The sequence below is a fragment of the Nerophis ophidion genome, linkage group LG03 (assembly GCF_033978795.1).
Source record: "Nerophis ophidion isolate RoL-2023_Sa linkage group LG03, RoL_Noph_v1.0, whole genome shotgun sequence".
Lineage (NCBI taxonomy): Eukaryota > Metazoa > Chordata > Actinopteri > Syngnathiformes > Syngnathidae > Nerophis > Nerophis ophidion.
The window spans coordinates 14281051-14295191 of NC_084613.1; the positions used below are offsets into that span (position 1 = coordinate 14281051).

A 14141-nucleotide genomic window follows, 5' to 3' on the forward strand; every position below is an offset into this window, starting at 1 on the left:
TGCGGGTACTTTCCTGGCCCGCCTGCAGTCCAGACCTGTCTCCCATCGAAAATGTATGGCGCATTATGAAGCGTAAAATACGACAGCGGAGACCCCGTTGAACGACTGAAGCTCCACATAAAACAAGAATGGGAAAGAATTTGAACTTTCAAAGCTTCAACAATTAGTTTCCTCAGTTCCCAAACGTTTATTGAGTGTTGTTAAAAGAAAAGGTGTCGTAACACAGTGGTCAACATGCCCTTTCCCAACTACTTTGGCACGTGTTGCAGCCGTGAAATTCTAAGTTAAATATTATTTGCAAAAAAAAAATAAAGTGTATGAGTTTGAACATCACATATGTTGTTTTTGTAGTGCATTCAACTGAATATGGGTTGAAAATGATTTGCAAATCATTGTATTCGGTTTATATTTACATCTAACACAATTTGCCAACTCATATGGAAACGGGGTAGGTATATATATATATATATATATATATATATATATATATATATATATATATATATATATATATATATATATATATATATATATATATTATACATCTAATATTTATACATACATACATATATATAATATCTATATATATGTGTATATTTATTATATATATGTATGTATATATGTATAAATGCCAATAATGATGAATGACTAAATGAAAATAATCTTGGAAGGTTCCGGTTATCTTTTCTTCTGACTTGCCATTTTGAAAACACGACCTACAAGCAAAAGTTCAAAGATGAACGTGCACGAGTCTACAAACAAAAAGTCACAGCTGGTCGATTGATCAATCTACGTCTACGTTTAACCGAGTGTACACCTGATTATTGCTTATTGATCGCCATTGAACGTAGCCGGGGAGCGTCTGCGTGAGGCGGCCGTGTTGGAAGCTGCGAGTGCTTCCGGGCGTGTCCTTTAAAATGTTTTGTCGCATCCCGGGACGCCGCAGGGAGTGGTCGTGAAAGAGGGGCGGGGCCTTTACAGCGACGTCTCCAGGCTGTGCAGGGGGCTCCCCGGACAGGGCGGCAGGCCCGCAGAGTTGGCGGAGATCAGACCGGGAGCCCGGGGGCCATCTTTGAGTGGCGGCAAGGGGTGCTCCGCCGCGCTGTTGTTCTGGCCCGACGAGGCGTGGACGGGCGGCAGCGGCGCCACCGCTATGGAGTTGCGCTTGGTGGGCGAGTCGTCCTCGCCCTCCAGCTCGTCGATGAGTGGGATCTGAGTCTCCGAGTCTTCGATGCGGAACTCAGGGTGGGTCATGAAATTGTGGATGGAGTTGCGGGACTCGGGGGTCTCCAGGTTCTCGTACGGGGACACGCTGTCCCTGAAGGCGTTCACCACCCGGATCTGGGACATGGGCAGAGGTCAAAACCTGGTTTGCTTTTTGACTTGTATGGAGGAAGAGGGACACGATGATGATAAACATGGAACAGGAGGTAGCACTGGCATTGACTGCTCTTCAGGGGAATTTTATCATTTAACATCCCCTGAAGAGCAGGGCTCAGAGAAGTCAACAGGGGTCGTCAATCATAATCACTCACATGAAGTGATGTATGTTGCTGTATGTATACTATTAAATAAATCCATAAAAGAACCAAACCAATGTTTTCAATCACAAAAAAAAAGAGTTATGTGAATTGTGAATTATATTTATATAGCGCTTTTCTCAAGTGACTCAAAGCGCTTTACATAGTGACACCCAATATCTAAGTTACATTTAAACCAGCGTGGCTGGCACTGGGAGCAGGTGGGTAAAGTGTCTTGCCCAAGGACAAAACGGCAGTAACTAGGATGTCACAAGCGGGAATCAAACCTGCAACCCTCAAGTTGCTGGCACGGCCACTCTACCAACCGAGCTATGCCGCCCCATAAATTAACGGAAACTCAATACAGCAATGACATTATGTTCTTTACAAGTGTATGTAAACTTTTGACCGCGACTGTATATATATAAATATGTATGTATATATAAAAGTAGTCGAGGTTACAGTGGTTTATCCGTTATACAGTGCTCAATACCGGGGTAGAGTGGACTATACGTTAGGTCAGAAAAAAACAGAGAGGCTATTTCATCCCGACAAGCCTGTTTCACAGGTTTCCCTGCTCCATAGGCGATTATAAATTATAAAATTACTGTTTCGTCGGTTTCCCTGCGCTTCGGGGGATTTAAAAATAATAAAAATCCCCTGAAGAGCAGGGAAACCTGCGAAAGGGGCTTGTAGGGATGTCCCCAGAAGAGCAGGGAACCCAGCGAAACAGCCTTGTCGGGTTGAAATAGCCTCTACCGGAGTAGAGATGACTGTACGTTCGGTCAGGAAGAAAAAAAGAGGCCACTTTATCCCAACAAGCTTGTTTCGCAGGTTTCCCTGCTATTCAGGGGATTTTAAATCACAAAATTACTGTTTCGCCGGTTTCCCTGCGCTTCGGGGGATTTAAAATAATAAAAAAAATCCCCTGAAGAGTAGGAAAAACTGCGAAACAAGCTTGTAGGGATGTCGCTTGAAGAGCAGGGAAACCCGCAAAACAGGCATGTCGGGATGAAATAGCCTCTGCCGGGGTAGAGTGGACTATACGTTTCCTGACCTAACGTATAGTCCACTCAACCCCGGCAGAGGCTATTTCATCCCGACAAGCCTGCATTGCAGGTTTCCCTGCTCTTCAGGAGTTTTTTTTTTTTAGTTATTTTAAATCCCCGAAGTGTAGTGAAACTGGCGAAAAAATAGCTTTTGTGTTTTTTCCCTGACCTAACGTACAGTCCGCTCTACCCCGGAATTTAGCACTGTATGACGGATAAACCACAGTAACCTCGACTATACACACACACACACACATATATATATATATATATACATATATATATATATATATATACATATATATATATATATATATATATACATATATATATATATATATATATATAGACATATATATATATATATATCTATATATATATATATATATATATACATATATATATATATATATATATAGATATATATATATATATATATATATATATATATATATATATATATAAAAATAACTTACCAACCTTGAGACCTCCAAATTCCGATATGTGGGCGGGGTTGAGGTGGGAGGGGGGTAGAGGATGTGTATATATTTTCAAGTCTATATACATACATATATATATTTATAAATATATATATATATATATATACATACATATACATATATATATATATATATATATGTATATATATATATATATATATATATAAATATAAATTATTTTAGTTCATCTAGGACAGCTCGAAGGGGAAGAGGTATGCTGCCTGCAAATTTTGTAGATCAGACTTCTCCATTGAACACGGTGGCCGAACGGATATACTCATTCATGAACGGATTATTTGTATGTATATATATACATATACAAGAATGACATAGTTATATAATAGGTTATATTTTAACCTAACTCCAAACACGAGGAGTTGAGTTTATACCAAAATGGATACATGGATGATACAGCAGATGATTGGGAGAATGTCATGTGGTCAGATGAAACCAAAATAGAACGTTTTGGTATAAACTCAACTCGTCGTGTTTGGAGGAAGAAGAATACTGAGTTGCATCCCAAGAACACCATCCCTACTGTGAAGCATGGGGGTGGAAACATCATGCTTTGGGGCTGTTTTTCTGCTAAGGGGACAGGACGATTGAAATGGGGACATGTATCGTGAGATTTTGAGCCAAAACCTCCTTCCATCAGTGAGAGCTTTGAATGGTTGACCAAATACTTATTTTCCACCATAATTTACGAATAAATTCTTTAAAATTCCTACAATGTGAATTCCTGGAATTTTTTTTCACATTCTGTCTCTCACAGTTGAAGTGTACCTATGATGAAAATTACAGACTTTGTCATCATTTTAAGTGGGAGAACTTGCACAATCGGTGGCTGACTAAATACTTTTTTGCCCCACTGTACATTATTAACACTTTTTGGGGCGCAACAACAACAACAACAACAAAAAAAACACACGATGAACACATTTCTCATGAAAAAACCACTAATATTGATCAACACACATAAAACTCTAGAAATTGGTGCTGGCATGGACGGATTGGACAGGCGCACCTGAGTCTGTATGCGCTGGAGGCCGCGGCACCACAGCACCTGTCCCCGCCTCAGCTCCATCTCGGCATGGTCGATCTCGTCCTGGTCCTTCATCTCCTCCAGCTCCTCCTCGGGGATCTCCTCCTGCTTGGTGCCGTGCCCCGCCGTCTTCAGGAACTTCAGCCAGCTGGTGGGGACGCTGGACACCAGCTGAGAGAGAGAGAAAGGTGGGGGAGGGGTCGGCGGGGGGTACGTCGAAGGGGGCGGAGCCCGACTCACCTGTCCCCACAGGAGGCTGCCGAAGCCCAGCAGGACGCACCAGAGCCACTGTTCCACGTTCAGACTCACGCAGCTGAAAGGTTTGCCTCCGAACTGCACGATCAGCACCTGCAAGGACGTCGGCGCACGTCGCTCGTTTGGCATACCCGGGCTCCGCCCCCTACCCCCACCCTACCTGCAACAGGAAGGTGCCCAGCACGATGGAGCAGAAGATGGGGTTCTTGAAGACGCCCTGGAAGACGTTCCTCTCGCCGTGGATCTTGCGGGCGTTGAGCTCGTTGAAGAGCTGCATGAGGACGAAGGTGTTGAAGACCACGGTGTAGTGCTCGGAGGGCGGGGCGTGCAGCGGCGCGTCTCTGCCGCTGTCCATGTCCAACAGAGACTCACCTGTGCCGCGCAGAACCACCGAATAGTCGCACTTTATACTTCATACAGAGCCGGCTCACAAAAGCAAACAGTGAGGTAATATAACTATGACAGATTAAAGTGGTGAAGTGAATTATATTTATATAGCGCTTTTCTCTAGTGACTCAAAGCGCTTTTACATAGTGAAACCCAATATCTAAGTTACATTTAAACCAGTGTGGGTGGCATTGGGAGCAGGTGGGTAAAGCGTCTTGCCCAAGGACACAACGGCAGTGACTAGGATGGCGGAAGCGGGGATCGAACCTGGAACCCTCATGTTGCTGGCACGGCCGCTCCGTCACCTATAGCTATACCGCCCCTTCCAAAGATTGTCACACACACACTAGGTGTGGCGAAATTATTCTCTGTATTTGACCCATCACCCCTTGATTACCCCCTTGAAGGTGAGGGGAGCAGTGGGCAGCAGCGGTGGCCACGCCCAGGAATCATTTTTGGTGATTTAACCCCCAATTCCAACCCTTGATTCTGAGTGCCAAGCAGGGAGGTAATGGGTTCCGTTTTTATAGTCTTTGGTATGACTCAGTCCGGGGTTTGAACTCATGACCTACCGATCTCAGGGCGGACACTCAAACCACTCGGCCACTGAGTAGATTTGATGATTCCATCCATCCATTTTCTACCGCTTATTCCCTTTTTGGGGTCGCGGGGCGCGCTGGCGCTTATCTCAGCTACAATCGGGCGGAAGGCGGGGTACACCCTGGACAAGTCGCCACCTCATCGCAGGGCCAACACAGATAGACAGACAACATTCACACTCACATTCACACACTAGGGCCAATTTAGTGTTGCCAATCAACCTATCCCCAGGTGCATGTCTTTGGAAGTGGGAGGAAGCCGGAGTACCCGGAGGGAACCCACGCATTCACGGGGAGAACATGCAAACTCCACACAGAAAGATCCGAGCCTGGGATTGAACCCGGGACTGCAGGACCTTCGTATTGTGAGGCAGACGCACTAACCCCTCTTCCACCGTGAAGCCCAGATTTGATGATTATTCTATAAAATATAACCTGTTTTATAACTATGTATTAAATATAAAGTTCATAATAACACTATGATTTGGTTTGTAATATCATGAATTAAAAAGACTTAAAATTTAAAACCCCTACACCTTGCAGTCATATGACACGTGCTAACTGATAACATGCTAACGTTTGCTTGCTAACATGCTAAATTTTTGAGCTAGTTTTGCAACCGTTTACCCCACAGTCAAATATAAAACAAACCGGTTTTGGAGTTGACATCCAAGCAACGTTATCATGGACGCCCCTGCTTATTTCAGCAAGACAATGCCAAGCCACGTGTTACAACAGCGTGGCTTCGTGGTAAAAGAGTGCAGGTACTAGACTGGCCTCCCTGTAGTCCAGACCTGTCTCCCACTGCAAATGTGTGGCGCCTTATGAAGCCTAACAACTTAAGCTGAACATCAAGCAAGAATGGGAAAGAATTCCACCTGAAAAGCTTCAAAAATGTGTCTCCTCAGTTCCCAAACGTTTACTGAGTGTCAATAAAAGGAAATGCCATGTAACACAGTGGTAAAAATACCCCTGTGTCAACTTTTTTGCAATATTTGCTGCCTTTAAAGGCCTACTGAAACCCACTACTACCCACCACGCAGTCTGATAGTTTATATATCAATGATGAAATATTAACATTGCAACACATGCCAATACGGCCTTTTTAGTTTACTAAATTACAATTTTAAATTTCCCGCGGAGTTTCTTGTTGAAAACGTCACGGAATGATGACGCGTGCGCGTAACGTCACGGATTGTAGGGAAATATTAGCGCATCACTATTTGCGGCTAAAAGTCGTCTCTTTTCATCGCGCAATTAAACAGTATTCTAGATATCTGTGTTGCTGAATCTTTTGCAATTTGTTCGATTAATATTGGAGAAGTCAAACTAGAAAGATGGAGTTGGTAAGCTTTAGCCTTTAGCCACACAAACACACGGTGATTCCTTGTTTAAAATTCCCGGAGGTGAGGCTTTACTATGGATCAGAGCGGTCAAGCGAACATGGATCCCGACCACTTGTTAACCGGCAGGTTTCGGTGAGAAAATTGTGGTAAAAAGTCGGCTCTTACCGGAGATCTGTGGAGTTTGCGCCGTCCTTATATCTGCCGTCGACTTCCCTCAGACACTGGCCTCAAGACACCCGTGGACACACCCCTCCGACTATCAGGTACTATTTAATCTCACTGAAACACTAGCAACACAATAGAAAGATAAGGGATTTCCCAGAATTATCCCAGTAAATGTGTCTAAAAACATCTGAATCTGTCCCAATGCAATCGCCTTTTTTTTTTTTTACTTTATTTTTTTTTTCTTTCTAGTCCTTCGCTATCAATATCCTCAGCCACGAATCTTTCATCCTCGCTCAAATTAATGGGGAAATTGGCATTTTCTCGGTCCGAATAGCTCTTGATGCTGGAAGCTCCCTTTAAAAACAATGTGAGGACGTGAGGAGCCCTCACCCTTGTGACGTCATCGTCTGCGACTTCCGGTAAAGGCGAGGCTTTCTTATCAGCACCGAAAGTTGCGAACTTTATCGTGGATGTTCTCTACTAAATCCTTTCAGCAAAAATATGGCAATATCGCGAAATGATCAAGTATGACACATAGAATGGACCTGCTATCGCCGTTTGAATAAAAAATCTCATTTCAGTAGGCCTTTAAATTCAAAGTTAATGATTATTTGCCAAAAAAAACAAAGTTTCTCAGTGTGAACATTAAATATATTTTCTTTGCAGTTTATTTAATTGAATATAAGTTAAATCATTGTATTCTGTTTTTTGTTTTTTTTACCATTTACACCAGTGGTCCCCAATCCCCCGATTGGTACCGGGCCGCAGAATAATTTTTTTATTAATTTTTATTTAAAAAAATAAAAAAATAAAAAAATACAAATAATAATAATATTTTATATTTTTTATTAAATCAACATAAAAAACACTTTATACACTTACAATTAGTGCACCAACCACAAAAACCCCCCTTTTTCATGACAAAAACGCCCCTTTTTCATGACAAAGAAACAAAAAACAAAAAAAAAGGACCCCCCCCCCTTCCCGGGCCGCGGGACAAATTATTAAGCGTTGACCGGTCCGCGGACACAAAAAGGTTGGGGACCACTGATTTACACAACGTGCCAACTTCACCGGTTTTGGCTTTTGTATATAAGTATATATTTTGTGACGATCACATGTTAAAAATGATGTATAAATTGAATCATAATTATTATATAATTATTTTATAATCCTTGCAGTACATTTTTGGATTTATTTGGTGTGTTTTTGCCATGTTGTTGGATTGCCAACCATGTGATGAAGCCAAGTTGCCATGGGAACAGCGTGACTGGTTGTTTTTGAAGCAGACTGTCCGACTACCGAAAATAAAAAGTTAAGAGAGTAAACGTTTGTGTCAAGAGTTGTTGGTGGTGGTGCGTTCACTGACCCACAAAGAGCAGCGTGAAGATGACGGTCAGCTGGTAGACGGCGTGGCCCAGGATGTTCTTCATCATGGTGCGCGAGATGAGCGGCTTGTTGCGTCCGTACGGGCTGCGGAGGAGCAGCGCCTCGGTGGGCGGCTCCGTGGCGAGCGCCAGCGAGGCGAAGGTGTCCATGATCAGGTTGACCCACAGCATCTGCACCGCCTTCAGGGGGGAGTCCTGGTGGCGGTGAGGGGGGAAAGGGGCGTTAAGGAGAGCACGAGCTCAAAGAGCCGAGGAAGACGGTCCTGACCTGCGTGATGCAGGCGCCCGTGAACGCCACCACCACGGCCACCACGTTGACGGTGAGCTGGAACTGCAGGAACTTGGAGATGCTGTCGTAGACGTTCCGGCCCCACATGACCGCCTTCACGATGCTGCTGAAGTTGTCGTCCGTCAGAATGATGTCGGACGCCTCCTTCGCCACGTCCGTGCCGGCGATGCCCTGCCGGAGGACGGAGACACCCCGTCAGCGACTTTTCGCCGGCCGGCCGACAGACGCATCGACAGCGGTTACCATGGCGAAGCCCACGTCGGCTTTCTTCAGGGCGGGGCCGTCGTTGGTGCCGTCTCCCGTTACCGCGACGACCTGCCTGCGCTCCAACACGGTGCTGTCGATGATGCCTGAGAGGACACGCCTTCTTTCAGCTTTGTCAGGAGCTCCAAAGTGCGGACATTTTTAACGGCACATTCTAGAGTTAGTATTACTCCAAAATATGGTGGAATATATAAAATAATAACGAATCAAAATCAACGTTGACATATTCATCCATCCATCCATCCATTATCTTCCGCTTATCCGAGGTCGGGTCGCGGGGGCAGCAGCCTAAGCAGGGAAGCCCAGACTTCCCTCTCCCCAGCCACTTCGTCTAGCTCTTCCCGGGGGATCCCGAGGCGTTCCCAGGCCAGCCGGGAGACATAGTCTTCCCAACGTGTCCTGGGTCTTCCCCGTGGCCTCCTACCAGCTAGACGTGCCCTAAACACATCCCTAGGGAGGCGTTCGGGTGGCATCCTGACCAGATGCCCGAACCACCTCATCTGGCTCCTCTCGATGTGGAGGAGCAGCGTCTTTACTTTGAGTTCCTCCCGGATGGCAGAGCTTCTCACCCTATCTCTAAGGGAGAGCCCCGCCACCCGGTGGAGGAAACTCATTTCGGCCGCTTGTACCCGTGATCTTATCCTTTCAGTCATGACCCAAAGCTCATGACCATAGGTGAGGATGGGAACGTAGATCGACTGGTAAATTGAGAGCTTTGCCTTCCGGCTCAGTTCCTTCTTCACCACAACGGATCGATACAACGTCCACATTACTGAAGACGCCGCACCGATCCGCCTGTTGATCTCACGATCCACTCTTCCCCCACTCGTGAACAAGACTCCTAGGTACTTGAACTCCTCCACTTGGGGCAGGGTCTCCTCCCCAACCCGGAGATGGCACTCCACACTTTTCCGGGCGAGAACCATGGACTCGGACTTGGAGGTGCTGATTCTCATTCCGGTCGCTTCACACTCGGCTGCGAACCGATCCAGTGAGAGCTGAAGATCCCGGTCAGATGAAGCCATCAGGACCACATCATCTGCAAAAAGCAGAGACCTAATCCCGTGGCCACCAAACCGGATCCCCTCAATGCCTTGGCTGCGCTTAGAAATTCTGTCCATAAAAGTTATGAACAGAATCAATTGGTGACAAAAGACAGCCTTGGCGGAGTCCAACCCTCACTGGAAACGTGTCCGACTTACTGCCAGCAATGCGGACCAAGCTCTGACACTGATCGTACAGGGAACGGACCGCCATAATAAGACAGTCCGGTACCCCATACTCTCTGAGCACTCCCCACAGGACTTCCCGAGGGACACGGTCGAATGCCTTCTCCAAGTCCACAAAGCACATGTAGACTGGTTGGGCAAACTCCCATGCACCCTCAAAAACCCTGCCGAGAGTATAAATAAAAATAAATAAATGGGTTGTACTTGTATAGCGCTTTTCTACCTTCAAGGTAGTCAAAGGGCTTTGACACTACTTCCACATTTACCCATTCACACACACATTCACACACTGATGGAGGGAGCTGCCATGCAAGGCGCCAACCAGCACCCATCAGGAGCAAGGGTGAAGTGTCTTGCTCAGGACACCATGGACGTGACGAGGTTGGTATTAGGTGGGATTTGAACCAGGGCCCCTCGGGTTGCGCACGGCCACTCTCCCACTGGTCCACAGTTCCACGACCAGGACGAAAACCACACTGTTCCTCCTGAATCCGAGGTTCGACTATCCGGCGTAGCCTCCTCTCCAGTACACCTGAATAAACCTTACCGGTAAGGCTGAGGAGTGTGATCCCACGATAGTTGGAACACACCCTCCGGTCCCCCTTCTTAAAGAGAGGGACCACCACCCCGGTCTTGACATATTCAACATATTCATATATCGAATTTCCTTGAATTGCCGCAGGGCATATAGTATGCGCCTGCCTTGAATTACTGCCGGGTCAAACTCGCTTCGCAAAATAATTAGCGCATGCTTAGTATTACCGCCTGGTCAAACTCGTGACGTCACGAGTGACACTTCCCCTGTCATCATTTTCAAAATGGAGGAGGCTGATTTCAATACCGGTAATTTGAAATCGCATAAAGGGAAGAAGATTAAGAGCTATTCAGTAGGATTTAAGGTCCAAGCTTACATCACACTCAAATTTGTACTACATGCCTTTGGTAAGTGCCGGAGTGAGAAGAGGTTTTGAAATAATTTGCGCATGCTTACTTTTACCACATGCCTTTGGTAAGCGCAGGAATGAGAAGAGGTTTTAACTTAATTAGCGCCCCGGCGGCAATTCAAGGAAATACGGTGTATATATATATATATATATATATATATATATATATATATGTGTGTGTGTGTGTGGGAAAAATCACAAGACTACTTCATCTCTACAGAACTGTTTCATGAGGGGTTTTTCCCACACATACATATTGCGCTCTACCACGGTATCGAGCACTATTCTCTGGATAATCCAATCAAGACATACATATACATATATATATATATATATATATATATATATATATATATATATATATATATATATATATATATATACATCCCTTTTCTGCCATATTTTACTGGATATATACTGTATCAGTGATGTGCTGTCAGGGGAGGCAAGTGAGGCAGTGCCTCCCCTGCCAGCAGGTGGCTTAACCATGAGATGTTCCAAAACGAAGTAATAAAATAAAAAAAAGTTTTGATATTTCTCTTTTGGTTTCTGCTTTCTATGTGATTTTGGTGTGGCTCCTGTATATTTTGATAATTTTCATGGTCAAAATCGCGGAAATTCCATGTTTCCTGATCAAAACAATGCAGCAGATGAGAAGTGAGGCAGACACAGGCAGTGCCTCCGAGACTACACACAGTGTGTATTGGGCGTGCGTGTGTGGGGGCGCATGCTTGTTACCACGTGGAAAAGGCAGGTGTTGAGGCAGCAAGTACCTCTGCCTCAAGGTAGGGGGCAATATATTGTCAACTTGCAGTTCAATGCCTCAGCAGTACTCTGACTCGCCACACTGGGAGAAGTGGGGTCACTCAAGCTAGCAGACACAGGTCTCTCCAGCGGAAGCCAGCATTTTTTTTTTTTTTAACTGTATTTATAACAAACATGGCATTTTTATTAGAGTAAGGCAGCGTTTGTGGGTGTTTTTTGTCAGATGCAAAAATATTGTTTAATTTCTTGGAATGAAATTGAATTAAATGAATATTTTTGCTAATATGGAGGATTATGTACTGTATCCAAGATTAAATACTTCTCTAAACTGGTCTTTAAGACAAAAGGAATGCGATCATACAAAGTATGTTTTCATGGAGGATAGCTATTGCTGCTTCAGATACAAATACAGAAAGGTAATATACACTCACAATACTTGATTTATTTTGTTAAACGCAAATGGCACCAAAAAGTATTTAATATATATATATATATATATATATATATATATATATATATATATATATATATATATATGTATATATATATATATATATATATATATATATATATATATATATATATATATATATATATATATATATATATATATATATATATATATATATATATATTAAGTACAAAACTCCACGTGTTCATTCATAGTTTTGACGCCCTTAGTAACAAGCCACAATGTAAATAGTCATGAAAATAAAGAAAACGCATTGAATGAGAAAGTGTGTCCAAACTTTTGGCCTGTACTGTATGTATATATCCATCCATCCATCCATCCATCTATTTTCTACCGCTTGTCCCTTTTGGGGTCACAGGGGGTGCTGGAGTCTATCTCAGCTGCATTCCGGCGGTAGGCGGGGTACACCCTGGACAAGTCGCCACCTCATCGCCGGGCCAACACAGACAGACAGACAACATTCACACTCACATTCACACACTAGGGTATTAAAATGAAAACTATCAAATCGGCCGCTGCACGTTTAAATTTCTCAGTGGAAAAAGTTTGGACACCCTGGGCCAGGGGTCGGGAACCTTTTTGGCTGAGAGAGCCAAGAATCCAAATATTTTAAAATATATTTCTGCAAGAGCCATATAATATTTGTTTCAACACTGAACACAACTGAACATGTGCATTTTTAAGTGAGACCAATTTCTACAGTATAATAAGTCTCTTATTCTTTTTAATAACATTGTTATTCTGGAGCTAGCTGTGGAGGGGGCGTGGTATGCGGGCCTGCAGCGAAGCGGGGTGTGCCAGGGCCGGCCTCGAAATCAGCGACAGGTGCGTAGACGGCCCACCTGGGCCTTGTTATCTAATCACCTGTCGCCCTGTTATGAGCAGCAGCCAGGAGGAGAGACAGGGTTGGGGCTGGAGCCAGAGTGGGAGCGAGAACGAAAGAGAAAAAGACAATTGCTGGAAAGCAACGGAGAGACTTATTGAAAAATAAAAAATATTGCAACCCTGAAACAGGCTCTCATGTCGGTGCTTGGTGGTTGGAAGAACCCCTGGGAGGGCAAGCCCTAAACTAACCAATAATAAATAAATCACTTCTTACCCTTAATGCAACTTCTTGAACAAGTGCGGTAGAAAAGGATGGATGGATTCAAATGCATGAGCGTGTTTTATATTTTGAACGTTATTTTTAACACTTTGATTACAAGTGGAACTATTCATTACGCGGTGTGAGCTCAGATTTATCCGAGAGCCAGATGCAGTCATCAAAAGAGCCACATCTGGCTCGCGAGCCGTAGGTTCCCTACCCCTGCTCTGGGCCATGATGTGAACCACTCCTGGACTTCTTTACAGCTACTTCCCGATTGTGCGCCACATGATGATGCATTCAGGGAGCACTTTGAGCGGAGGTGTGTGTCTGACCTTTGACCAGAGTGTGTTTGTCCGTGGGAGACGACCTGGCGAGGACTCTCAGTTTGGGCCAGATCTTGTCGATGCGCTCCTGTTCGATCTGAAACATGCGGAGCGAGGCGTCTTATTGTCGTCCTGCAGGGGCGCCTGCGAGCGCCACACCCACCTCTCCCAGCTGGTTACGAATGCGTCGGTTGAACTCCTTGCCTTCCATACACAGGAAGTCGTCGCCGGGCTGCAGGATGCCACACTTGGTGGCGATGGCCCGCGCCGTGTTGATGTTGTCGCCGGTCACCATGCGCACGGTGATGCCCGCGCGCTGGCACTTCCTGATGGCGTCGGGCACCTGAAGGCAGCACAGGAAGTTGAACGTTTGACACCAAACATACTCAATCTCAAACCGCGGCAATCAAATAAGTATAAATAAAAGCTGGATTTTCTGTAAATAATTTAGTGCTTCAGGGTTAAAAGGGTTTTAAGAAAAAAAAAATCTTTAAAAATCCATTCATGAAAATGTTGA

At 44.6% G+C, this 14141-nt stretch overlaps 1 protein-coding gene across 2 annotated transcripts in view; it reads right to left on the reverse strand.

Moving 5' to 3' along the window:
• Nucleotides 1-537: 537 nt before the first annotated feature.
• Nucleotides 538-14141, reverse strand: part of LOC133549160 (plasma membrane calcium-transporting ATPase 1-like) — a 58436-nt gene continuing 44832 nt past the window's right edge. For both annotated transcript variants that reach the window (XM_061894324.1, XM_061894323.1), the window contains 9 exons: nt 13788-13967; nt 13634-13721; nt 8784-8890; nt 8520-8711; nt 8233-8446; nt 4527-4738; nt 4352-4459; nt 4094-4282; nt 538-1341 (listed from right to left, as the gene is read on the reverse strand). In XM_061894324.1, coding sequence (XP_061750308.1) covers nt 976-1341; nt 4094-4282; nt 4352-4459; nt 4527-4738; nt 8233-8446; nt 8520-8711; nt 8784-8890; nt 13634-13721; nt 13788-13967 — 1656 coding nt within the window. In that variant the 3' untranslated portion in view covers nt 538-975. The remainder of the gene's footprint in view (nt 1342-4093; nt 4283-4351; nt 4460-4526; nt 4739-8232; nt 8447-8519; nt 8712-8783; nt 8891-13633; nt 13722-13787; nt 13968-14141) is intronic.